General features: G+C 37.0%; 1 protein-coding gene across 4 annotated transcripts in view; it reads left to right on the forward strand.

The window, feature by feature from the left end:
- Window positions 1–26,521, forward strand: part of LOC145680985 (rRNA N(6)-adenosine-methyltransferase ZCCHC4) — a 98,008-nt gene that overhangs the window by 25,078 nt on the left and 46,409 nt on the right. For all 4 annotated transcript variants that reach the window (XM_081752236.1, XM_081752237.1, XM_081752239.1 and 1 more), the window contains exon 4: window positions 8,325–8,472. In XM_081752236.1, coding sequence (XP_081608362.1) covers window positions 8,325–8,472 — 148 coding nt within the window. The remainder of the gene's footprint in view (window positions 1–8,324; window positions 8,473–26,521) is intronic.

Consider the following 26,521-nt stretch of genomic DNA (forward strand, 5'->3'; position numbering starts at 1 on the left):
AGATACGAAGGCACTTCAAAGATGCAAGACAGATGATAAGAAAAAAGGGGAAAATCTTCAGAAATAAAAAGCTTGAGGAACACTGACAGGTACCAAAACTTAAAGCTTTAAAAGCAGTACAAATTAAATAAAGAATTCAGTTGCTACAGAATAAAAGAAAGGTTTAGTGGTTGTAGGTAATCAAAAGGATAGACCAAATTATAATATGCGTTTGCTTGTTTATGTGAGTATTCAGAATGTCGATGTATTAAAAGATATCGTTAGTGTAATTATTGTTTGGCACTAGTGTTTCATTGTTTCCAGATGCAGGAAGTTTAATTCATAGTAAGCTTATACTGGATTTTTTTTAAAAAGTAAATATAATGTTGGACGACTATGAAGGTGGTGGAGGCCGATGAGAGTAATTACTTTTATTTTAAACCTAACAATACATGATCGTGTTCGTGTAGTCGGGTATCAGAGAATTGACAGATTTCTATAATTCCTGAATTTTCTTTAAACTTCCAAGCTTTTGACTCTCCGCTGGAGTCTTGGTCACGGAGGATAAAAACAGGAAAAACAAGAATAAAAACATCAAGGAATAAATGGAACGGACTTACCAAGGGAAGAGCTGTGCTATACGGAAACATGTTGCCAAGTACTTCGGTAATCTTCGGAAGAAGTTGATGCATGTATAACACAGCTCTTCCCTTGGTAAGTCCGTTCCATTTATTCCTTGATGTTTTTATTCTTTTTCTTCCTGTTTTTAACCTCCGTAACCAAAGACTCCAGCGGAGAGTCAAAAGCTTGGAAGTTTAAAGAAAATTCAGGAATTACAGATATCTGTAAGTAGAATAATTCCTGATGAAGTTAGAATTCCGGAACGTGGTTTTACATTGTCAGAGAAATTTACTTACTTAATCGTGGAAATTCAAGGAAGTCACGGAAATTAATATCGAAATTTCAGTGTGAACCTGTTTTACCTACCGTGAAACATAGTGGCTGCTCTGTAATGCTTTGGGCCACATTTTCCTGGTTACACTTACAGGACGCGTTAATACAAATGTTTATGTGGACAATTTATCCGTAATGTTGTGTCCTGTAATCCAGATGTTACCACCAATGACGCAGTTTTCCCACATGACAGTATGTCAATTAACACGCCTGGAGCTGACAATGCTTCGTTTCCTGAACATCGGGTTGAAATAAAGGTCCTGTCCTGCCCTGCCCAATACTCATACCTCAACATTATTAAACACCTGTTGTCAGTTCTGGAGCTCAGAAACCGGAGCGGATTTCCTCCTTCATCCTCGCCGACGGTAGTGAATGCTACATTGTATGATGAATAGCACAGTATTCCTCTGGAAACCATTCATGGCTTAATGTAACTTAATTCCACGACGATTCAGTGTTGTTCAACAGGCTAATATTGGTCTCACGCCGTATTAATCAAGTAAGTAAGGTGCATCATTATTTCAATAAGCACATAACTACGAGGCTTGTCAGAAAAGTAAAAATAAATGAATAAAACTTTTAGTTTAACATTCTACGATTATGCCTTTTGGGCTAAGGGAGGCAGATGATTAGGGCTAGTGAACGATGATGGGAGAATTGGCGGAATGAGATTGGGAGGAAACGGGAGTAACCCGAGAAAACCCACCGACACAATGTTATCCTTCACAAACTTACTTTACCGGGAAACGAATCAGGAACTTCACCCTCCAGAGGTAAGCGCTCTACTACTGAGTTATCGTACCCCCAAGATTAAGAAAAAAATGTGTACCAAAGTTGGCGACACTAGCAGTAACCTTGATCAATACGACGAGGATTGAGAGTGATTTGTGAGTGCTGCGCTGTGAATATTGTGCGAGGAGCACACGTTAGAAATGGCAGTGGTAATGCGGAATTCCACCAGGTGTGAAGTGCGCAGCGTGATCAGGTTTCATGCCTCTTAAAAGAACAATGTTGAAACATATTAGGAAACTTTGAAAGATCTCTGCCGTGAATGTAAAACAAATGAAAGGTCATTTTGCCACATGGAATCCGCTTTATTCATGACAACACCGGGCCCTATTCATGTAGGGGGTGCACATTTTCAATGGGACGTCCTTGAACACCCGCCATACAGCCCTGACCTCGCTCGAACGACTACCATCTTTTCCTGTACCTAAAGTAACATGTTGTCGTTAAACACTTTGACGACGACGGTGAGGTCAGGAAAGAAGTCACAACGTGGTTCCAGGTGCCGACGCGATTTGTACGATTCTGGAATTAGTCCAGGAAATCTAGAGCAATTTTACCCTCAACCTGGGCAAAATTGCAACACAAGCTTTTTAAACAGTTTTCGATACAGGAATTACTACTGAATAACATATTCAAAATCCGACAAAATCGGACCACGGAAACACCCCCAAAAACGGTTTCAAAATGACGGACTATGGTTTTTCGAAAAAATCGTAGACCTTTACGTTGGCGGCTCTAGTAGCCCTCTTAATTGACACAGAGACATGAATTATACCTTGTTGGATCGCTCATAGACCACAAATTCCAACAAAGTGACTTTTTTACCTATCATGCCCAACCCGTAGAAGAAGAAGAAGAAGCAGAAGAAGAAGAAAAGAAGAAAGTCGATTTTTTTGTTTTTTTATTGATATTTCTTGGACGCTGGCAACACTGTACGTCCTCATACGCCAGCAGAAAAATTCCCACGCGTAGACCAGACATTGGTAACAATAATACAAAAAATGAAGGACGTAGGTTCAACATTAAGGGAGATAAAAATTCGGAACCGCGGACCAAGGAGGGTCACTCTGTATATTTTTTACTGTGGTCTAACTTTTGTTTCTTAGATCTAGCATCCTCCCTAATTGTCACAGAGACATGAAAAATACGGCGTTTTAAAGCTTATAGAACCCCCTTGCCAACGACGTTGCCTGTGCCCAACCTGTAGAAAAAGAAGAAGAAGAAACCTTGAAAAAATTGGGAAAATCTACACTTTTACCTTTCTTGGGCTCTGGCAACCTTGATAATCGTTGGGTACAGGGGGCACAAACGATACGTCGTTGAAAAGGGGGTTCCATAAGCTTTTCTACATACCATAGTCTTGCATGAACCTAGGCACTGCAGAACCATGCCTGATTCCCTTACACGTTTTTGTATCATCTGCAGAAGCTTAGATTCTGACGATAACCTCATCACACTTCAAGAAAAGGGAGCTGAAGGACTGGACAATGCCAGTAAGGCTCGCGGTAGTAACATTCTCGCCGCTGCAGGTATGGTGGTTCATGTCTCTTGTCGCAAACGTTACATTGATATTAAAAAAAAAAAAAAAAAAAAAAAAAAAAAAAAAAAAGATTGCGATTGCCCTAAAAAGAAAAATGTCATCGCCGATTCAAAAACGAGATACTCGCTCGTCGGATGGGTCCTTCAACAGCAACAGTCGGATGGGTCCTTCACGTGTTGAAATCAGAAAATGTGCTAGTGAAAACACGAGCATTACCACACAGCATTTTAAAGTGTTGCAATGAACGAAACAATACCTGGTCACAAACTGTCCGAGGTCGAATTGAGTACTTTTCATCTGACCTTCATGCAGCAGACTGTGTCTATCACAGATCATGTAGTATCAACTTTCGAACAGGTAAAGCAATTCCTCAACAATACTGCACCGATAATCAGTCAGCGTCAAAAGAAAATCCGGGCTGGCCGACCTACAAATGATGAGAGAATCTGTAGTTATTTGGAAGACCTCGATTATGAGCAACTAACTGTGGGAGAACTTGTTACAAAAATGGGCACATTTCTTGAAGGGACTGATCACATTGCATATGACAGACGGCACATGAAGTGTCAAGGAATGGAGTACGTCGGTGAAAAAATTATAATTTCTAGTGACAGTGGAAAAAACGCCTATTTCATTACAAAAACTGTCGAGAAACTGCCAATCACATTCTACGGGCATATCGTGATTTACCACGAGAGTATGATGAAGAAAAGGTAAAAATAGAATAATAGAAACCGTAGCTCGACTGATCCAAAGCGACATAAAATCCAAAATACAAACTGGAAGTGATACATATCCTTCACCCAGCGACTTGACCATTCAGGAATCCTTTCAGTACATTCCACCTAGCCTTAAGCTATTCTGTGGCCACACTTTTTGACGAAAAGGACAATGAAACCAAAATAGGATCGATTGGCCAGTGTTTGATTCAAGCAGCCAGACCAAGAGCTATATTAGCTCCTCTGCAGTTAGGTGTTGGTGTGCATCTGCACCAGCACTATCGATTGAAACACCTGATTGACACGCTGCATCACCTGGGATTTTGCTCTTCATACGCGGAAGTGCAGCGGTTTGAACGCTGTGCTGCAAGTACATTTGGTAATCGTGTGGTCGAAATGTCAGCAGACCAGACTCTCCTCTTTGCAGCGGATAATGTAGACCATGATCTCCAAACGCTGAGTGGTTTAGGCACATTCCATGGTATGGGAATGTTGGCGGCCATTACTCCATCCACTACTACCAGTCTAACCATTCTTCGGAAGCCCGTCTCTGATGCTGATGTGAAGTCCCTTGCCAGTGTTTCCATTCATGCATACACTGAAACCAGGGCTATTCTTGGAAAGGTCAACTGTGAACTGGTAACAGCACCATCACCAAACGAAAGCTCCCTGGATATTTTGTGGAAACTTTCCTGGCACTTTCCGTCACGCACACCAAACTGGTCACGAATGATGCGGGCCATTCACGTAGATCCATCTCTTCATCATCCAGAGAAATTCACTGTTCTCTGCTTACCGATTATTGACCTCCATCCATCTGATATGTCATGCATCTATTCCACTTTAGTGTACCTGAATAATCTTGCGAGAAAATATAAAGTCACACCAATCATCACCTTAGACCAACCACTGTTTCGGAAAGCTTCACGTATCTTACATGACAGAGCACATAACGCCAGTATTAAGGACACGGTTGTCCTGTTGGGCTCATTTCATACTCTGATGAACCTTCTAGGAGCAATTGGTTCCCTGATGGATGGTTCAGGCTTACGTGAAATCTTGCATGGAGAAAATTCGGTTGTACATATGTTAAGTGGCAAGTACGTAGCAAGAGCCTTCCGTGCGCACATGATAGTTGACTTCGCATTAAGTGCATTGCTTGTGAAGAATGTGTTTCTGGAGACCGATAACGGGACACACAGAACTATCAACGATGCGTACTCTCTCTACCAGAGTCTGATGTCGGGTGAGATTACTGTAACTGGAGCTAGTGCTGCATCTCTTCTTCAAGAAGCCCGAGAAAAAATAGAAGAACGAAAGTCAGAACTTATTAACACATCAAAAACAAGTCACTTGTGGCTTGCATACCAGCGCATGTTAACTACAGCAAGGAAACTTGTGGCAGCAGACCGAACAGGAAGCTGGGAGGATCACCTTGATGCTATAGCAGAGTGCATTCCTATATTCGCTGCAGCAAGACACTTCAATTATTTGAAGTCGACGTGCTTGTACCTGCAAACAATGTTTACTCTGTCATCGGTTAATTCAACAATTCACGAAAGCTTTCAAAATGAGTTCGGAGTTATTAGAAGAAGCAACCGTTATTGGGCTGGGTTGTCCTCTGATCTAGTCATAGAGCAGGTTCTGATGAGATCGCTAAAATCCACTGGAGGTCTAACCCATGGGAGTGGAATGTCGGAGATGCAACGATCTTAGTGGGTGCTCTCAATGCCAGCATGGTCCGAGTACAATCTGGCGATGCAAACTCTTACTCACACAGCATATGTCACTAGCGAACAACATAAAGAAACCGAAACGTCAAGAATGTCACGTGATATCGGTGACACACGTCGCATTCTTGCACGACTGCAGCCCATCTCACCATTTGACGGAGACAAATCGTAGAGAAACATTGCCACTGACGTCACAGCGGATTCCTCGGTCAACGTCCATAATTTATTTTCAGTTGGGGAAGAGCTTGCGAAGAAACTATCTGGCAAAGACCTGTTCACTGTGAAGTGGAAACGTGCAGATAAAGTCAAAACTCTAGCATCCCCGAGTAGTGTTAAAATTAGCAGCAATATCTCCGTCGATTCGAGTCTTTTGTTTCAAAGACTGTTAGTTGTCGCTAATGCAGGCAGCACATCTTTAGAGGAGACCTTAGCGCATGAATTATGTGCCTACCCACCAGCTTTATTTGAGTCACCCAGCATGATGCGTAAGGCAGACAAAGCCCCACTGGCCCATGCGATACTAGGGCTCAGCAAGCAGAAGACCGCACAGTTTGAGGAAACGGAGCCAGACAATATTCTGTATGTCTTAGACGGAGGATCTCTGTTACATAGACTACCATGGTGTAAAGGCAGTTCGTACGACAATATCGCTGCATCATTTGCTGAGTATACGGTTCGTAAATATGCCACATCAACCATCATGTTTGATGGGTATGGAATTTGCTCACCATTGTTCATTGCAACTGTGCTACCGGGTGTGAAAGAACGTATTGTACTTGCAGAAAGCATGGCCTTCCATGTGCTATTTCTTGTGGTGTGTGCCAAGAAACTGAATGTTTTAACTGTTTAAATGAATATGGTGAGGACAGTGTTAGCGTAGGCGATGACGATGTAGATTTGTAATGTACCTCCCAAAGTTTTTTGTCTTCCTATTCTTTTGCTTTAGAATATTTTTGCTTTATATATAGGTGTTATGTTTCTATAAAACAAATTGTCTTGTACACTGTATTATGGTATGACCTTCTATTTGCTATTGCTTGTGGTGTGTGCCAGGAAACTGAATGTTTTAACTGTTTAAATGAATATGATGAGGACAGTGCTAGCGTAGGCAATGACGATGTAGATGTGTAATTTGCCTCCCAAAGTCTTTCGTTATTCCCATTCTTTTGCTCAAGAATATTTTTGTTTTATATATAGTACTTATATTAAAGCGACCTTTGATTTAAAGAAAGAAACAAGATTATTTTCATGCGTAGAACGACTATCAGGGTTGCCAGAGTCCAAGAAAGGTAAAAGTGTAGACTTTCCCAATTTTTTCAAGGTTTCTTCTTCTTCTTTTTCTACAGGTTGGGCACAGGGAGCACAAACGATACGTCGTTGGCAAGGGAGTTCCATAAGCTTTAAAACGCGGTATTCTTCATGTCTCTGTGACAATTAGAGAGGATGCTAGATCTAAGAAACAGAAGTTAGACCACAGTAAAAAATATAGAGTGTGACCCTCCTTGGTCCGCGGTTCCGAATTTTTATCTCCCTTACTGTTGAACCTACGTCCTTCATTTTTTATATTATTGTTATCAATGTCTGGTCTACGCGTGGGAATTTTTCTGCCGGCGTATGAGGACGTACAGTGTTGCCAGCGTCCAAGAAATATCAATTTAAAAAAACAAAAAATCTATTTTTTCTTCTTCTTCTTCTTCTACGGGTTGGGCATGATGAGTACAAAAATCACTTTGTTAGAATTTGTGGTCCATGAGCACTGCAACGAGGTATCATTCACGTCTCTGTGTTAATTAAGAGGGCTACTAAAGCCGCCAACGTAAATGTCTACGATTTTTTCGAAAAACCATAGTCCGCCATTTTGAAAACCGTTTTTGGGGGTGTTCCCGTGGTCCGATTTTGTCGGATTTTGGATATTTTCATCAGGTGAAGTACTTAAACAAAATACATGTGTAAAACTAAAGGTTGCAATTTTGCCCAGGTCAAACCATATTTTGACTCGACTAAATACAAAAACTTCCGCGTTTCAACAAATGTTTGGACAGTGTTGACATTTACTTGGGAAAATAGCCTCTGTATCAATGTAGCTTTCTTCGCGTCCAGCACTTCCTTGTATATTTTATGTTTCGTATGTATCTTTACTTTCTTCACAAGTCTCGTAACACACACTTTAATGACAGCTCAGATACATCAAAGAAAAAATAAATTAAAAAAAAAAAAAGTTTCTTTCACAGTATGAAAATTGATTTCTAAATCAGATGTGCTAATGTGAGCTTCCTTTATCGTTCGTCACACATTAAACCTGCAATCAAGTTTCTGGCGTATATGTTGATATTACACAACTAACTGATAAAATAGCATCTGTGCTGTGCGTTCCATCGTCATATATTGTAATATGACATTTACCTGAAAGGTGTCTTTATCACTAAACACTGATGAGTTCACTACAAAGTCTTTTTTCATTGAAGTTCTGATACTCTTGCATACGTCATATTCTAGTTGGTACATTTCCAAAGCATTCCTTATTCGATTGTTGCTATTCACGAATGTATAAATCTAGTGACCATTTAGCACGTTATATGTTAAATTGTGGTTTTTTTTTTTTCTTCATAGATTGAAGAAGCTTATAAAGGCCCATCCCAGTGAAAGATCATACTGTCATAGCTGTTCATCTCTTCTGTTTCCGGATGAAACGATGGAACATAGATCACATAATGTATTACATGGAGTAACAGACCTTGAGTTATTACGTCCTACGATGGTAAGTTTTTTTTTTTTTTTTTTGACCCCTGTGTATCAATTTTCACTTTTTAAAACTTAATAAGATATGTGGATATTGTAGTGACGCTACATTTTCATTTTGTAAAAGCCCAGTGAGTACTACGAAATTGCTGCTTATATCATCATGCCTACTAGCACTGAAATGCTGAAAAGTATTCCAGTGTAGTTTGTACAGATGCTCGTTCGACGTAACATTAAAGGAGATGGAAGCAGACCCAATGATGTCAAGAGATTTGGCTACTAGTGTTGAGTCTTAAGTAACAAAACAATTGCAAGCTATTCTTCGGTGTATCATATTTTTGAGCTACTTGTTATTTAGTTAAATTTGTGATTCGAGAAGTGTTCTGAATACGATGGTGAATTGAAGGTTTTATATCATTTCATTAAAACTCATCTGTACATTCAATGCTGGTAATGTAGTTCTTGAAAATCAACTGAAAAAGTGAATTACGTGAATGGTTCTGAAACTTGTATCCTATGAGTCAAAAGCAACTAAATGGTAAGAGTAGATAGCATCGAAGTTCTCAAAAATTAATCTAAGCAATATTGTTGTGAGCCGCATGAAAATCTGTCTTACAATATTTTCGTCTGAGTTGTAAGATAGTTCTTCAATGAACACTAACAATGAATATACTGTCGTTTAATAAGGCGACAATCTGGTACTATGTTTTATGAATGTTTCTTCGAATCACTATTTAAATTGTCAATCTTGTAAATATTTCAAGTGTTAATTCAATTGTCAGTAGTTATTAATGAACTAATAATATTTATTTCATATTATGATTTGTACTTCATTAAAATTCGCATTTTTAAGGAGTTTGGTTTACCAAAAATTCCTTTGTATATTTCCTCTGTCTGTCCGGAAGACACAAAACCTCAAGAATTACTTGATGGATCAGCACCAATTTTAGCCAGGATGTGGAAGGTCAGAAGTTACGAATTGAGTTCGTTGATCGACTTCCAATTCTTTTACATTATATACAACTCGTACATCTAATTGACATGGAAGATTACATACTCGATCGCGAAGTACTTTCAGCTAAGCGTCTTTACGTGATGTACACTATAGCACCGTTACTTGTTCAACAAAACTTATACTCATTTTACTTCAATCTGCTCTGTTCACCCATTCCGTATACGATATGATTCTACTTCCTTGCTATGAGACTACTATGAGGCTATGAGACTTTATTTCAATAATCGAATTTTGTTGAACGATTGATTGATTAATATCTCAATTAATTCACGCAACATACACCTTTGAATATGCACGTAATGGAAATATTTGAACAATTGTAAGGAATTACTTGTCTTCCAGAACAACTTTAAAATCTTTGTTATTTAATAAATAAAATCAATAATAGAGTAGCGGAAATTTATCCAATTTGTTGTGAAAACATCGGTATATATGCAACAGATGCCACTAGATGTCTAGAAAAATCCTGGAAATAAAAGCAATATCTTCAATTCTTGTAGCAGTTCTTCACGAAGTCCTGTAATAGCATCGATGTAAATAATTGTGAAAACACATATTTTAGTACAACTTCCAGTGATAAATAAATAATTTTTGGGCCACTATTCCCCAAGGACAATTAATCAGAGATATGTCTGGATTTATCAATATCCACTGTCTCTGCGAAATTTAGTTTTCCAGTTTTCAAGCTACAGACTACAAATGAAACGCAAATTAAATGATTGAAGGACAATATTTTCTTCCTAGTAAAAAATAAATAAATAAATAAAATAAAATAAAATTTAAAAAAAAATAAAATAATAATAATAATAATAATAATCTTGATTCATAATTGTTCATTAATAAAAATTCTCATGTGATGCATAGGTTTGTCTTCAAACTTTAGTCGCGCCATTTAGACTTCGCAATTGATAACAGGTTTTATGGTGTATTACAGTATAGCATAATCAATGCTGGCAATTATTTCTTTACCAGCAATTCATACAACTTCATTAATCCTTTAAAAGAGATAACTTAAAAACTTCATTACGTTCCACTTACTTTGAATATTACTAAATGGAATGAATTAAAGAAACTTCACGGTTCACAATGTGGAAATTAGGTTATTAATATTAAGGGGGAGAGGAGAGGAACAAAAGGAGGCCTAATTAGACGCAGAGGTCTGAAGGTGCAGTAGTTCAGAATGAGACAATAATATCTTCGCACTTCACAACATACACAAATATGAATTTCTGACAGTACTAATTAACAAGAAATTTATTAAATCAATAGACTTAGTAACAATAACTAAATTAATTATATATTGAGATACTCGCCCTTCAGAATGTGCTTGAAAATATTTTACATTCTATATATCTTCTATAGAGATACATAGAAACCCGTTCAATATAAAATGATCAAAAACGAAATTACAACCATGTGCCATCTAGAAAAAGAAAAATGGTTGAGAAAAATTAGCGAAGAAATCGAAATGATTTTAAACACGGAAGACAGAGACAAGCTTATCCCAAGATTAAGCTGTTGCAGTACAGATCGAGGACCAGGAGTAACGTCGTGAAGGACAAAAATGGGAAGGTGCTGTTTGACACAAAAGATGTAAGTAATAGATGGAAATAATATATTGAATGCAATGGTGATGCAATTAAAAGTTTAGATAAGTATGTTGAGGATGAAATACTAACTGATGAGAATAACAGAGGACCACCAATAACCAAAGAATTTTACACTACATGCACTACATAAGTTAAAACTAAATAAAGCAACGGGAATAGATGACATCCCTGCGGAGCAGCCTCTAAACAGCAGTAACTACAGTAAAAATAAATTATTAGAGGTGATATCGAAACGTTATGAAGAGGGCACTATTCCATTGGACTCCACAAAAAGTAGAACGATCATATTACCCAAGAAAGGTCATGCAAAGGATTGTACAAATTATAGAACGCTGGTCCCTCTATCACATGCGTCAAAAATACTACTAGCGGTAGTCAAAGAGAGAATTAAAAAGAAAATAGATCGGAATCTAGACAATGACTAATTTGGCTTGAGATCAGGAAAAGGAACGAGGGAAGCAATACTGGCACTGCGTCAAATTTTGGAAAGAAGACTAGAAGTAAATGGAAAACGTATGTAGCATACATTGATCTAGAAAACGTATTTGATATGGTAGATTGGAATTTAATGTTTAAAACAATGCGCAAAATAGGGCTTGAGTGAAAGGATAGACGATTAATTTTGAACATATACAAAAGCCAAAGTAGTGAATTAGATGTTAATGGTAGCAGGAAAGAGGCAAGGATTCACCTTATTTATTTAATATGATCATCGAAGTGGCTATAACCACAATGAAAGAAAACACGAAAGGAATCAAAGTTAATGGTATACATATTCACTTCATCAGATTTGCTGATTATATCACAATAGTAGCAAACTCAGAAAATGAACTGAATACAATTCTCAAAATCTTAAAGCGGGAGATAAGGAAGCTCAAGCTAAAAATCAACACCAATAAAACCAAAATCACGATTATAAATAAGAATAGAGGTGAAAGAAGAGCCGACAAAAATAGGAGAAGACAGACTCGAGAAAGCAACCGAATTTTGCTATCTCGGTAGCAATATAGAAGAAAACAACAGATGTCTTAATGAAATAAAGAGAAGAATAGCACTGGCCAAGAACGCCTTTCAGAACAAGAAGCCTAATCCTGAATAAGCACGTTAACATCCACGCTAAGAAGAAATTTATAAAAATATTTGTGTGGAGTGTTTTGATATATGGATGCGAAACCTGGACGTTAGCAAAACAGGAGAAAGCCCGTCTTGAGGCAGCGGAAATGTGGTTTTGGAAAAGAATCACTAGAACTAGCTGGACTGAAAAAGAAAAGCAATAAGATGGTACTGCAAGAAGTGAATAAGAAGAGACAACTAATCAAAGTAACATGTTAATAGAAGTATGAAAAGCAAAACTCATTGGTCATTTACTTAGACGTGATGTTTTCTTTCAAAACATTTTCGAAGGCAAGATATTACGGAAGAAAATGAGAGGACGACTGAGAACATCGTATCTTAAAAATATGATCAATGAAATGGGAGGTACTTCCTACAAGAAGATGAAATGGACTGCTGAAAGTAGAAAGCTGTGGCTGCAAAGACAAGGTGTAGCCTTTTGAATGAAGAAGATATCTTCTATCTATATATATAAAAATTAAAATCACTATGTTTGTGACTTTATAACTCTTGAACCACCCAATCCATCAATCTCGATCAAATTTTCCACATAGATGAGGTTCGAGGCTGTTTTTTTTTTTTTTTTTTTTTTATCATTTCACTTTGAAAGTGCAATTTGGGAGAGGGGAAGGAAAGATACGTAAAAATGATCGAAAATGATCAATATCAGTGTCGTATCCATAATTTTTTGGGTCGCTGAGATGAACAGTGACATTTCCGATGCCGTTTAAATCCAAATTCAGCCCCCATTAGTAGTCCTAACGGGTGATAGTGACATGTAAAAATAATTAAAAATGACCGGTTTAGCGCCGAATTCATAGTTTTTGGGGCTCCTAAGTTGATTGGTACCCTTTATGTCCAAAATGAAACGTATTCTCCTCATGCGAAAAACGGGCATTCTGCTTGTATATATATATATATATATATATATATATATATATATATATATATATATATATATAGATAGATAGATAGATAAATAGATAGATAGATAGATATACAGTGCGTTCCACGAATAACACTAAGGCCACCTCCTGAAGAAATCAAGGCAGATAGAAACATGAAACCTTCTAGAACCTTCAAGGGACATAAAAGGCAACATTATGCTGAGAAGGAGAATCCCCCACGAGGGGGGCTAAAGGGGGTTACTGGGGGTAACTCAAAAATTTTAAATAGCAACCCCCATCGTGTGGTACCTCGTTTGAAAGGTAATCACGAGTAAAGACCACTTGTGAAAATTGTAAGTCGCTAGCATGTCCGTAGCCAACATGGCGGCCATCCGTAAAGGACGGTCGAAGTGCGTTCAACGAATAACACTAAAGCTCGTCTCCAGAAGAAACGAAGGCAGATAGAAACATGAAACCTTTTGGAACCTTCAAGGAACTTAAAGGCAACATTATGCTGAGAAGGAGAATCCCCCACAAGGGGGGCTAAAGGGGGTTACTGGGGGTAACTCACAAATTTTGAATAGCAAGCCCCATCGTGTGGTACCTCGTTTGAAAGGTATCACGTGTATTGACCTGTTCTGAAAAGTGCATGTTGATTGCATGTCCGTAGCCAACATGGCTGCCATCCGTAAACTATGATCGAAGAAACATTGCAAACCTGTAAGCAGAGAGTATGATTTGGAACATAGTATGATTTGGAACATACCTCATTAACCCTTTACTGTTTTTTGTTACCATATGGTTACAAAATAATCGAACTTGTCTAACGTGAACGCTAATTCAATATTCCGTTGTTGGTCATTGTTACCATATGGCTGCACCTTTCCGCTTCGTACGCTGACTCGTTCTGACACCTTGTAGTGGGTTCGGGTAACTTTATGTGGGAAAGATGTGTTGTGTTTGTTAGTAGAAGCCAGAATTCACAGAGGGTGAGGAGGAAATATTCCTGGTTGTTAGGTAAGTAACAGTAATTTTGTTTTGTTAACTTCTAGTTGTTTATAAAGCCTAATTGAATGATTTTAAATCTAATTTTATCAATTATATCAATTTATGAGTACGTTTAGGGTTGTTAAACCTCGCGTAACCATATGGTTACATTGTTCAATGAGGGAATAAAATTATATTATTTATTGAACTGTATTCTTAGCGATTTTATGTACAAGTGTATTTACTGAATTGTTTATATTCATACATGAAAGAAATGCTTTATGTGTCCTTGCTCCGTGAAATTTTCCATATTACAGTTTGGTTCATCAATTTGTTTCATTAAGGCGTGTCCATTTTCATTTTCGGCTTTCGTAAATCTAGTGAACTGTGATCAGGGAGTAGTAGGCCCCCCCGTTCGCCCGAATGACTCATCCTCACTCTCATGACCGGGGTGAAAGGTCAATGACCTGGCCCGGGGTCAATGACCTAGGGGTACTTAGGACCACCCCCTCTAAATTTTGGCAGGGGTACCTTGGCCCACCCCCTAAATTTTGGCAGGGGTACCTAGGACCACCCCCCTTAAATTTTGGAAATTGCCAAATCTAAAAATTTGGTGTGGTAGCCTAGGACCATAGTATGTACCTCTATCAGTATTGGGTGTCTATGTCGTTCCCTTTTATGGGTAAAAAATTGCCAAAAATTCAAATTTCGGGGGTTTTTGACCTAATTTATCCCCTTTGATGATGTATTATTACCTTATATAGTTATATGGGCGTATACAGGGGTTCATTACCTTTCATAAGACATGGGTATATTAATGCACTCCTTTAAAAATTTGGGAGGGGTACTTTGGCCCACCCCTTAAATTTTGGAAATTGACCAATTTAAACATTGGGTATTATAGTACAGGACCCTAATATGTATTATGATAAATTTGGGCGGTCCACCTTGTTTCCTTCTAGGGGTACAAAATTGCCAAAAATATAAACGTAAGCAATACGTTGTACCATGTGTTTGGTATTTTGACCCAATTTATTTCCTTGGATGAAGTCCTATTACCTTATATGGTTATGTATAGGGGTCTATTCCCTATCATAAGACATAGGTACATTTGTGCACCCCGGGAGGGGTACCTTGGCCCACCCCTTAAATTTTGGAAATTGCTTAATTTCAGCATGTGGTGTCATAGTACTGGACTCTAACATGTATTATGATAAATTTGGGTGGTCCACCTCGTTTCCTTCTAGGGGTACAAAATTGCCAAAATATAAACGTAAGCAATACGTTATACCGTGTGTTTGGTTTTTGGTCGATTTTATCCCCTTTGATGAGGTGTTATTATCCTATTTAGTTATATGGTAATGTATAGGTGTTCATTCCCTATCATAAGACATAGGTACATTGATGCACCCCCGGGAGGGGATTCGGTATCATAGTACATGACTCAACATGTATCATGATAAATTTGGGTGGTCCACATCGTTCTCTTTTAGGGGTACAAAATTGGTAAAATATAAACATAAGCAATATGTTGTACCATGTGTTTGGTTTTTGGCCCAATTTCTCCCCTTTGATGAGGTTTTATTACCTTATATGGTTATATGGTCATGTATATAGGTTCATTTCCTATCATAAGATATGGGTACATTGATGCATCCTTTAAAAATTTGGGAGGGGTATTTTGGCTCATCCACTCGGTTTTAGAAATTGTTTAATATAAGCATTTGGTATCATAGTACAGGTCTCCAATATGTACCACTATAAATTTGGATGGTCCACATCGTTCCCTTTTCATAGGTAAAGAACTACCAAAAATCAAATTTTGGAGGTTATTGACCCCTATTTATCATGTTATATGGGTATGTACAGAGGTTTATTACCTTTATATGTTTATGTTCTCTTTTAAATTTGGGAATTATCAAATAACAAAATTCGGTAAACGTTTTCTAGGACCCATTGTAGATGTTGATGTTCCTCTTATGGCCAAATATTCAAAATTTAAATGTTATTGACCGGCTTTATTATTGAATAAGTACAGGATTTATTACTTTTTTCATAAGACACAGGTGTATTTGTGTACCAATCTTAAATTTTGGAAGGGGTACATTTCTTATTGTCGTATCAATAATTGGTAATTGGATAGTATCTCATTCATTGGGTAAATCATTATGATCACGTGATCGGTTATTGACCTATGATGGGATTAGGAGTCCAGGACATTGGTACATTGAAACTTTGTAGGATAATTTGATAATGCGTCATTGGTTTTGATTATTCCCGCCAAATATAAACGTAAGCAAGACGTTGTACCACGTGATTGTCCTTGATGAGGTAGTGTACAGGGATTCATTTCCTTTGTTGTGGTACTTCTTAAGTTTGAGTACACACACACTTCTAGAAAACAGTTGGTTCTACTCAGGTAAACAATTGACGGACATTATTGACCTTATTGAACATATAACGATATGATTAACTCTAAGACTTAGGTATATCAAGAGAAGTATTCTTTAAATTTGGGAATGGAGATAAACAGAATTTTAACATAAGGTGCGAAATTTGAAACAATACATTGAACTTTAGTCACAGCTCATAGTCTAAGATCATTGGTGGTGATTGATTTGAAATCTGATAGCTAACCTTATTGAATCTTATGACTCATAGACGAAAGGCAATACATGCTACAACAGTTTAAAATTTAATCATAAGGTGATGTAATCTGACACTAGCAAAGTTATTGTTAATGCAATTTGATTGGATGATCACTATCTTTCCAGCAATCTGATTGGTTGATCACTATCTTTCGTGCAATCTGATTGGTTGATGATTTTCAAATCTTTGCTGTATTCAGTTTTAAGTTTTGTTTAACGTTTAAAAATCTTGGTTTCGTTCAACATTTTGCACTCACTGATAAATATGATCAAAACCGTTTATTTGTTAATCGAATAGTTAAAAACCGGATAAAGTTTGACGGTTAACCGTGAAACGTAAAATTTTTAGTTTGAAATTTTTTTGTTTGAAACTTTTTGTTTGAAAATTCTTGCTTTCAAATTTTTGTTTGAAGTTTTTGTTTCAAAATTTTGTTTGACATTTTTTTGACAACTTTTGTTTCAAAATTTTTTTGCTTAAAATTTTTCGTTTGAAATTTTTAAAAATTTTTTCGTTTCAAAATTTTGTTTAAAATTTTTGTTTGAAATTTTTCGTTTCCAAATTTTTTCGTTTGAAAATTTTTGTTCGAAAATTTTGTTTAAAATTTTTTGTTTGAAATTTTTCGTTTCCAAATTTTTTTGTTTGAAATTTTTTGTTTCAAAATTTTTTCGTTTGAAATTTTTTGTTTGAATTTTTTTTCGTTTCAAAAATTTTGTTTCAAAGTTTGGTTTGACATTTTTAAAAGTTTGTGCACTCATTAGTAAAGAACCGGAACTGTTTAGAACAAAAACCTTTGCCAACATTGTGGTGCAATAGTACACATCAGAATATGGGGTTGTACTTGAAATGAAAAAACACAATTCATTGAAATGGATCATTTTATTACACTCCACATACATCCATACCAGATAGTGGTTCTGGATATTGTCGATACAATGTATTTTGAACTTCTTGCACTAGTTTGTCTTTAGCATATAATTTTAATTCCAATTGAAGTCTTTTAAGGTCTATTGCAATATCAATTGGTGGAAACTCAATGTCCATTTGATCACAAATAAACTGTTTATCAATACAGGTATGCACCCACGAACGATGTTGACAACCATCACAATATCTAGATACATGTTGTACAATATGCATAACACATTTTTCAAAATAGTACTTTTTCAGGAATATACTTGTTTTGTTGCACACTTCCACTGCATGTTTTACACACTGAAATACGCTGTGAAATTTGTTCCATTCCGTTTGTGTTAGATACACCTTGTTGCGAGGGACATGGAATGTACTCTTTTTACGTAACAGCACCATCTTCGCTTCGAGGACTGTACGCAGCACCACTTCATGATTTGAGCCTAATGATTTGACTATGGTCACATTTAGCTCATCATGAAAATAATCGTTCATTTGGTCGATTCGTGCCATTCTTCAAAGGTCAGTTGTACATCAAATTGTTCTGCTTTGCCCAATCGAATCACAGGTTCAAATGTTCTAGCACTGATACCAATCATCACATGTTTTGTTTGAAATATATTTATTGGATAATAGCTTGCGAAGATGAACTCTTTATCGTTAGAAGTACACATCTTTCCTCCTGAAAAGCACTTGCTCAAATGATTTCATGAGCTGACACTGTATTTGCTGGTTTATAGTTATTGCTGACGTCATTGGAAAGGAATGTGGTGACATTTGAATTCATGATTTCATCACAGTTGCTGACATCATGCCGACCAACCAAATTCATACAACTATGTCTAATGTGCTGACGTTTGAATTCATGATTTCATCACAATTGCTGACGAATCTGGCTGTGTACTAAATTCAAGTTGATGACTTCGACCCATGAATCCTTTGTAACATAAAGATACAGATCCAGTATTTAAGAAACGCAGCAGTTCTTCTTGTTTTGATGCCTCCATGGGTAAATATCTTGCTGGTAAAATTATATTCTTATCATTTTCAAGCTTCACTACGATTCTTAATCCAAACTTTGTAGGGATCATTTGGCTAGCTAAGATTCTATAAGGTACATTCTGTTGTAAATCAGTAATCTTGGTAAATGATTTCATCACATCACCCGTGTTTAGAAACTGCAGACAAGTAGCCATGTTATCATGAATACTAACTCGAACGATACTTATATATGATGAAAAACTGATGACGTTGCATTATCATGTTCTGACGTGTACTATTGCACCACAATGTTGCCAGAGGTTTTTGCTCTAAACAGTTCCGGTTCTTTACTAATGAGTGCACAAACTTTTAAAAATGTCAAACCAAACTTTGAAACAAAATTTTTGAAACGAAAAAAAATTCAAACAAAAAATTTCAAACGAAAAAATTTTGAAACAAAAAATTTCAAACAAAAAAATTTGGAAACGAAAAATTTCAAACAAAAAATTTTAAACAAAATTTTCGAACAAAAATTTTCAAACAAAAAATTTCAAACGAAAAAATTTGGAAACGAAAAATTTCAAACAAAAATTTTAAACAAAATTTTGAAACGAAAAAATTTTTAAAAATTTCAAACGAAAAATTTTAAGCAAAAAAAATTTTGAAACAAAAGTTGTCAAAAAAATGTCAAACAAAATTTTGAAACAAAAACTTCAAACAAAAATTTGAAAGCAAGAATTTTCAAACAAAAAGTTTCAAACAAAAAAATTTCAAACTAAAAATTTTACGTTTCACGGTTAACCGTCAAACTTTATCCGGTTTTTAACTATTCGATTAACAAATAAACGGTTTTGATCATATTTATCAGTGAGTGCAAAATGTTGAACGAAACCAAGATTTTTAAACGTTAAACAAAACTTAAAACTGAATACAGCAAAGATTTGAAAATCATCAACCAATCAGATTGCACGAAAGATAGTGATCAACCAATCAGATTGCTGGAAAGATAGTGATCATCCAATCAAATTGCATTAACAATAACTTTGCTAGTGTCAGATTACATCACCTTATGATTAAATTTTAAACTGTTGTAGCATGTATTGCCTTTCGTCTATGAGTCATAAGATTCAATAAGGTTAGCTATCAGATTTCAAATCAATCACCACCAATGATCTTAGACTATGAGCTGTGACTAAAGTTCAATGTATTGTTTCAAATTTCGCACCTTATGTTAAAATTCTGTTTATCTCCATTCCCAAATTTAAAGAATACTTCTCTTGATATACCTAAGTCTTAGAGTTAATCATATCGTTATATGTTCAATAAGGTCAATAATGTCCGTCAATTGTTTACCTGAGTAGAACCAACTGTTTTCTAGAAGTGTGTGTGTACTCAAACTTAAGAAGTACCACAACAAAGGAAATGAATCCCTGTACACTACCTCATCAAGGACAATCACGTGGTACAACGTCTTGCTTACGTTTATATTTGGCGGGAATAATCAAAACCAATGACGCATTATCAAATTATCCTACAAAGTTTCAATGTACCAATGTCCTGGACTCCTAATCCCATCATAGGTCAATAACCGATCACGTGATCATAATGATTTACCCAATGAATGAGATACTATCCAATTACCAATTATTGATACGACAATAAGAAATGTACCCCTTCCAAAATTTAAGATTGGTACACAAATACACCTGTGTCTTATGAAAAAAGTAATAAATCCTGTACTTATTCAATAATAAAGCCGGTCAATAACATTTAAATTTTGAATATTTGGCCATAAGAGGAACATCAACATCTACAATGGGTCCTAGAAAACGTTTACCGAATTTTGTTATTTGATAATTCCCAAATTTAAAAGAGAACATAAACATATAAAGGTAATAAACCTCTGTACATACCCATATAACATGATAAATAGGGGTCAATAACCTCCAAAATTTGATTTTTGGTAGTTCTTTACCTATGAAAAGGGAACGATGTGGACCATCCAAATTTATAGTGGTACATATTGGAGACCTGTACTATGATACCAAATGCTTATATTAAACAATTTCTAAAACCGAGTGGATGAGCCAAAATACCCCTCCCAAATTTTTAAAGGATGCATCAATGTACCTATATCTTATGATAGGAAATGAACCTATATACATGACCATATAACCATATAAGGTAATAAAACCTCATCAAAGGGGAGAAATTAGGCCAAAAACCAAACACATGGTACAACATATTGCTTATGTTTATATTTTACCAATTTTGTACCCCTAAAAGAGAACGATGTGGACCACCCAAATTTATCATGATACATGTTGAGTCATGTACTATGATACCGAATCCCCTCCCGGGTGCATCAATGTACCTATGTCTTATGATAGGGAATGAACACCTATACATTACCATATAAGGTAATAGGACCTCATCCAAAGGAATAAATTAGGTCAAAAACCAAACACGTGGTACAACGTAATGCTTACGTTTATATTTTGTCAATTTTGTACCCCTAAAAGGGAACGAGGTGGACCACCCAAATTTATCATAATACATATTAGGGTCTTGTACTATAATACCAAATGTTTAAATTGGGCAATTTCCAAAATTTAAGGGGTGGGCCAAAGTACCCCTCCCGGGGGTGCACAAATATACCCATATCTTATGAATGGTAATGGACCCCTATACATGACCATATAACTAAATAGGATAATAACACCTCATCAAAGGGGATAAAATCGACCAAAAACCAAACACACGGTATAACGTATTGCTTACGTTTATATTTTGGCAATTTTGTACCCCTAGAAGGAAACGAGGTGGACCACCCAAATTTATCATAATACATGTTAGAGTCCAGTACTATGACACCACATGCTGAAATTAAGCAATTTCCAAAATTTAAGGGGTGGGCCAAGGTACCCCTCCCGGGGTGCACAAATGTACCTATGTCTTATGATAGGGAATAGACCCCTATACATAACCATATAAGGTAATAGGACTTCATCCAAGGAAATAAATTGGGTCAAAATACCAAACACATGGTACAACGTATTGCTTACGTTTATATTTTTGGCAATTTTGTACCCCTAGAAGGAAACAAGGTGGACCGCCCAAATTTATCATAATACATATTAGGGTCCTGTACTATAATACCCAATGTTTGAATTGGTCAATTTCCAAAATTTAAGGGGTGGGCCAAAGTACCCCTCCCAAATTTTTAAAGGAGTGCATTAATATACCCATGTCTTATGAAAGGTAATGAACCCCTGTATACGCCCATATAACTATATAGGGTAATAATACATCATCAAAGGGATAAATTAGGTCAAAAACCCCCGAAATTTGAATTTTTGGCAATTTTTTACCCATGAAAGGGAACGACATAGACACCCAATACTGATAGAGGTACATACTATGGTCCTAGGCTACCACACCAAATTTTTAGATTTGGCAATTTCCAAAATTTAAGGGGTGGGCCAAGGTACCCTTCCCAAATTTTTCAAGGGGTGCACCAATGTACCCATGTCTTATGATAGATAATGGACCACTATACATGACCATATAACTATATAAGGTAATAGGACCTCATCCAAGGAGATAAATTAGGTCGAAAACCAAACACGTGGTACAACGTATTGCTTACGTTTATATTTTTGGCAATTTTGTACCCCTAGAAGGAAACAAGGTGGACCGCCCAAATTTATCATAATACATATTAGGGTCCTGTACTATAATATCCAATGTTTAAATTGGTCAATTTCCAAAATTTAAGGGGTGGGCCAAGGTACCCCTCCCAAATTTTTCAAGGGGTGCATTAATATACCCATGTCTTATGAAAGGTAATGGACCCCTGTATACGCCCATATAACTATATAAGGTAATAATACATCATCAAAGGGGATAAATTAGGTCAAAAACCCCCGAAATTTGAATTTTTGGCAATTTTTTACCCATAAAAGGGAACGACATAGACACCCAATACTGATAGAGGTACATACTATGGTCCTAGGCTACCACACCAAATTTTTAGATTTGGCAATTTCCAAAATTTAAGGGGGATGGTCCTATGTACCCCTGCCAAAATTTAGGGGGTAGGCCAAGGTACCCCTGCCAAAATTTAGAGGGGGTGGTCCTAAGTACCCCTAGGTCATTGACCCCGGGCCACGGTCATTGACCTTTGACCTATGACGTCATAAAAATTTTTGCTGACTCGACTAGATATACGGGGGGGGGCTACTACTCAGGGGCGTTGTCAGTAAAGGTTTTGTTGGTATTACACCATTTCTAATAATACTTTTATATAGGATATCGTTAAACGTAAATGTGTTTTAGGTACAATTTGTGTACACCTTTTTCTTTTACCCAGATCTATCCTGAACGCTGATCTATGAGAAATAAATTTATAGTTTACTGACTTATTATATTTTTTAGTTTGTTCATTTCAGAGTTCAGATCGTCGTCGCTCAAAATGGATGGGGATGGTATCTCGGTCAATGTGTTTTACGAAAAAGTCTTAAGGAGCAACAGCTGTTATATCCGATTCATCGCAGTTGCCTGACATTGATTCGTCCGAATCCGATGAAGACCTAAGTTCCTCAAGATCAAGATTATGTACCTGACAGTGAGGTATGTTGAATCATTTAGCACCTATATATGTTTATGCATCTCGTAGAAGTATTCTGCTGTTGCAAATTTTCTTTGTGTTGCTGCTAAATTTTAGCATATTATATGCTTGATATTGAATATACATTTCAAAACTAGTAGTAGAAAGAAAGTGGATAAAAACCCTTCCCTTTTTGTTTCCTACATTTTCACTATTCTCGTCCTTTGGCGTAATATCTATAACTTGCTACTGGTATTTTCAGTAAATTCTATGTAACATAATACAATTTTAAATTACGTTCTTTGAATCCAGATATTCACCAAAATCTATTTCATGTTTGAAGGTTTTACTTCATAAAAAAAAACATCGAAAAATATCTTATTTAGAATAATTTTACCTTTGTTTCTTTTTTCAGAATAACAGCATTCCAAAAGGTGTTACATCTCTACCGGATGACATAACCGATTCTGATGCTGACTTTGAAGTTTCAAAGAAAAATTGCATGTTTAGTGCCTAGCCATTATCAAACGATAAAACAAACATATAGGGGCAGTGGATAAATCAAATATGCTAACTATAATTTATCGTACAATGAAAGCCAAACATTGGTACCTCAAAATCTTCGGCTACATCCTAGACTTGGCTGTAGTAAACAGCTGACTGATATGCAGGAGAGACCGTAAAAGGGTTAGAGAATTACATATACGGTTGAAGGTATATCGTTCTGATATTACCTACGCACTTGCTACGTGTGGGAAACCAAAGAGAGGATGGTCCTCTGTAGAATCGACAATAGAACCGCAAGGAAAGACAGGTCAAAAACTTCGCCCGAGTGATGATACTACAACAGATAATATAACCCACTGGCCTATCCATACGTCGAAAGGAAGGTGCCGGTTTAGAAATATGGTACTAGTCGAATTACGTGCATGAAATGTGATGCAAGGTTGTCTTTTACTGAAATAAAAACAAAAACTACTTTCTGGTATTCCATTCGTAGAAACTAACTATACTGCTCTAAAAATTTTATTATATGGTAAAGAAATATGTCCATAAGCACTACATTACAGTGCAAGAAAACATCCAATACCATAACCATTATTTGTAATTTATTTAGTCCAAATAAATACACTGTCATTTTTATACTAACTTGCACGCAAAAAAGTCACCATCATTTCTTGACAAGTGGCTGTAAGTTGTAATTATATGCTCCAGATATTTGATAACATGACTATTTAGGAGCTGTAACACAAAAGTATTGTTTGTAATTGAACACGGTTTAAAATATATTCAGTATTTTGCAACTGGACTCTTATATCAATTTACTATCGTACTGCCCTAGTAGAAATGGTTTTTACATAACAAGCACACCATATTGACCAATGTTACCATATGGTTACAACTATGAATACAGGCATATTGTACAATGTAACCATATGGTAACAATTCATAACTCGAAGAGTTTTGGCGGGAAAATTTTCAAAATCAGTAGAGATGATATAGAGTGCCTATATATCATCCTGTACAAGTTTGAGATTTTTTGGTCAACTGTAAGTCATAGTGAACAGTAAAGGGTTAATGCAGGAGATGCTCAAAGTGTGCACCGCCTACTTCCTGGCAGCAATGTAAACGTTGGACAAACTCCTCTCGAACACGGGTAAAAGTCATTACCGGTATAGAATGACAGGCATCAACTATGCGTTGGCGCAACTCCGCAATGCTGTTCGGCTGCGTGCGGAACACTATAGTCTTCAAATAGCCCCAGAGAAAAAAGTCGGGTGGAGCAAGGTCTGGCGAACGGGCTGGCCATTCAATGGTGCCGCGACGACCAATCCATCGTCGCGGAAACTCACTATCTAAATAGTCACGTACAAGGCGGTGAAAATGGGCAGGACAGCCGTCATGCTGAAAAACGGGCGGAATCTCTCCAAATTCTTGCGGATTCTCTTCCATTGCCTCGACAATCAACGGTGCAATAAAGTCTTGCAGCAGCGCCAGGTACTTCTCACCCGTTAATATTCCATCGATGAAGAGGGGCCCAATTATGTGATTACCTAAGATACCCGCCCAGACATTCAGCGACTCTGGGTGTTGAGTGTTGCCTTCACGAAATACATGAGGGTTTGTGTCACACCAATATCGACAGTTATGCCTGTTGACCTTGCCATTCAAGTAGAACGTACTCTCATCGCTGAAACACACGTTTGTCAGCACAATGTTCCCACGTGCCAATGCCTCACACATCAGCTCACAAAACTCGATACACATATCGGGATCATGTTCACTTAACTCCTGGACCATATGTAGTTTGTATGTATGGAAGGTATGTTTTTTTTTTAAGATTCTGTATGTCGTTGTGCGTGACACACCACACGTTTGAGCCACAGTTGTTATGGACTGTTGAGGATGCACATTCAGCTCCGCCAACACTTGTATCTGTGTTTCTTCCGTAGCAACACTAGGGTTTCGAGGTTTTGGGGCATTGGTCACACTGCCTGTCGTAAAGAATTTGATTAATAAATGGCGTACAGACGAAACACTAATTGAGTTGCGCACATTTTGTTCATTGAACAACCGTGCTATTGCACTGTACGAACGATTCGTAGCACCAAAGAGTAACACAATTTCAATTCTCTGTTCAAGAGAGCACATTATGTATGCAATGTAGGATGGTCAAACGCACCAGCACAAATACACGTCTACGTCCTTCAGACCTACTGTTCCGGGTTGTAATGTAGCGCACTGTTGGTCGGAAAAGCACATCTGATAGTGGTGCACGAGTAAACTGAGTAGCTTTGCTAAAGTACGTGTGTCCAACACCAAAGCGCCACCACGGGCAACTCGTCGTCATGAACTACATCTCCTCGTCCGTAAGAGTAGCAGTTCGACAATAGCGCAATGGTAAAGTGTTGGTTCAGTAAACGTGCGGTCCGGGGTTCGAGCCTTGGAGGGTTCAGATGTTTCAATAATATTATGGTACTCTCTTTTTTGTCGGTTTCAGTTCAATTTCCATGTTTTGTATTTGCAATACTGTTATAGTGTTAGTTGTGTGGTATGTGTATTGTGCATTCGTTCCGAACTAGAACTACGTTAGACTTTAGAGTTTGTTGTGGACACGGTCTGGTCTCTATACGCAATTACTTTTCCAGCGAGGTACCACACGATGGGGTTGCTATTCAAAGTTTGTGAGTTACCCCCAGTAACCCCCTTTAGCCCCCCTTGTAGGGGATTCTCCTTCTCAGCATAATGTTGTCTTTTAAGTTCCTTGAAGGTTCCAAAAGGTTTCATGTTTCTATCTGCCTTCGTTT

This window comes from Thermobia domestica, chromosome 3 (assembly GCF_964235325.1).
Source record: "Thermobia domestica chromosome 3, izTheDome1.hap1.1, whole genome shotgun sequence".
NCBI lineage: Eukaryota > Metazoa > Arthropoda > Insecta > Zygentoma > Lepismatidae > Thermobia > Thermobia domestica.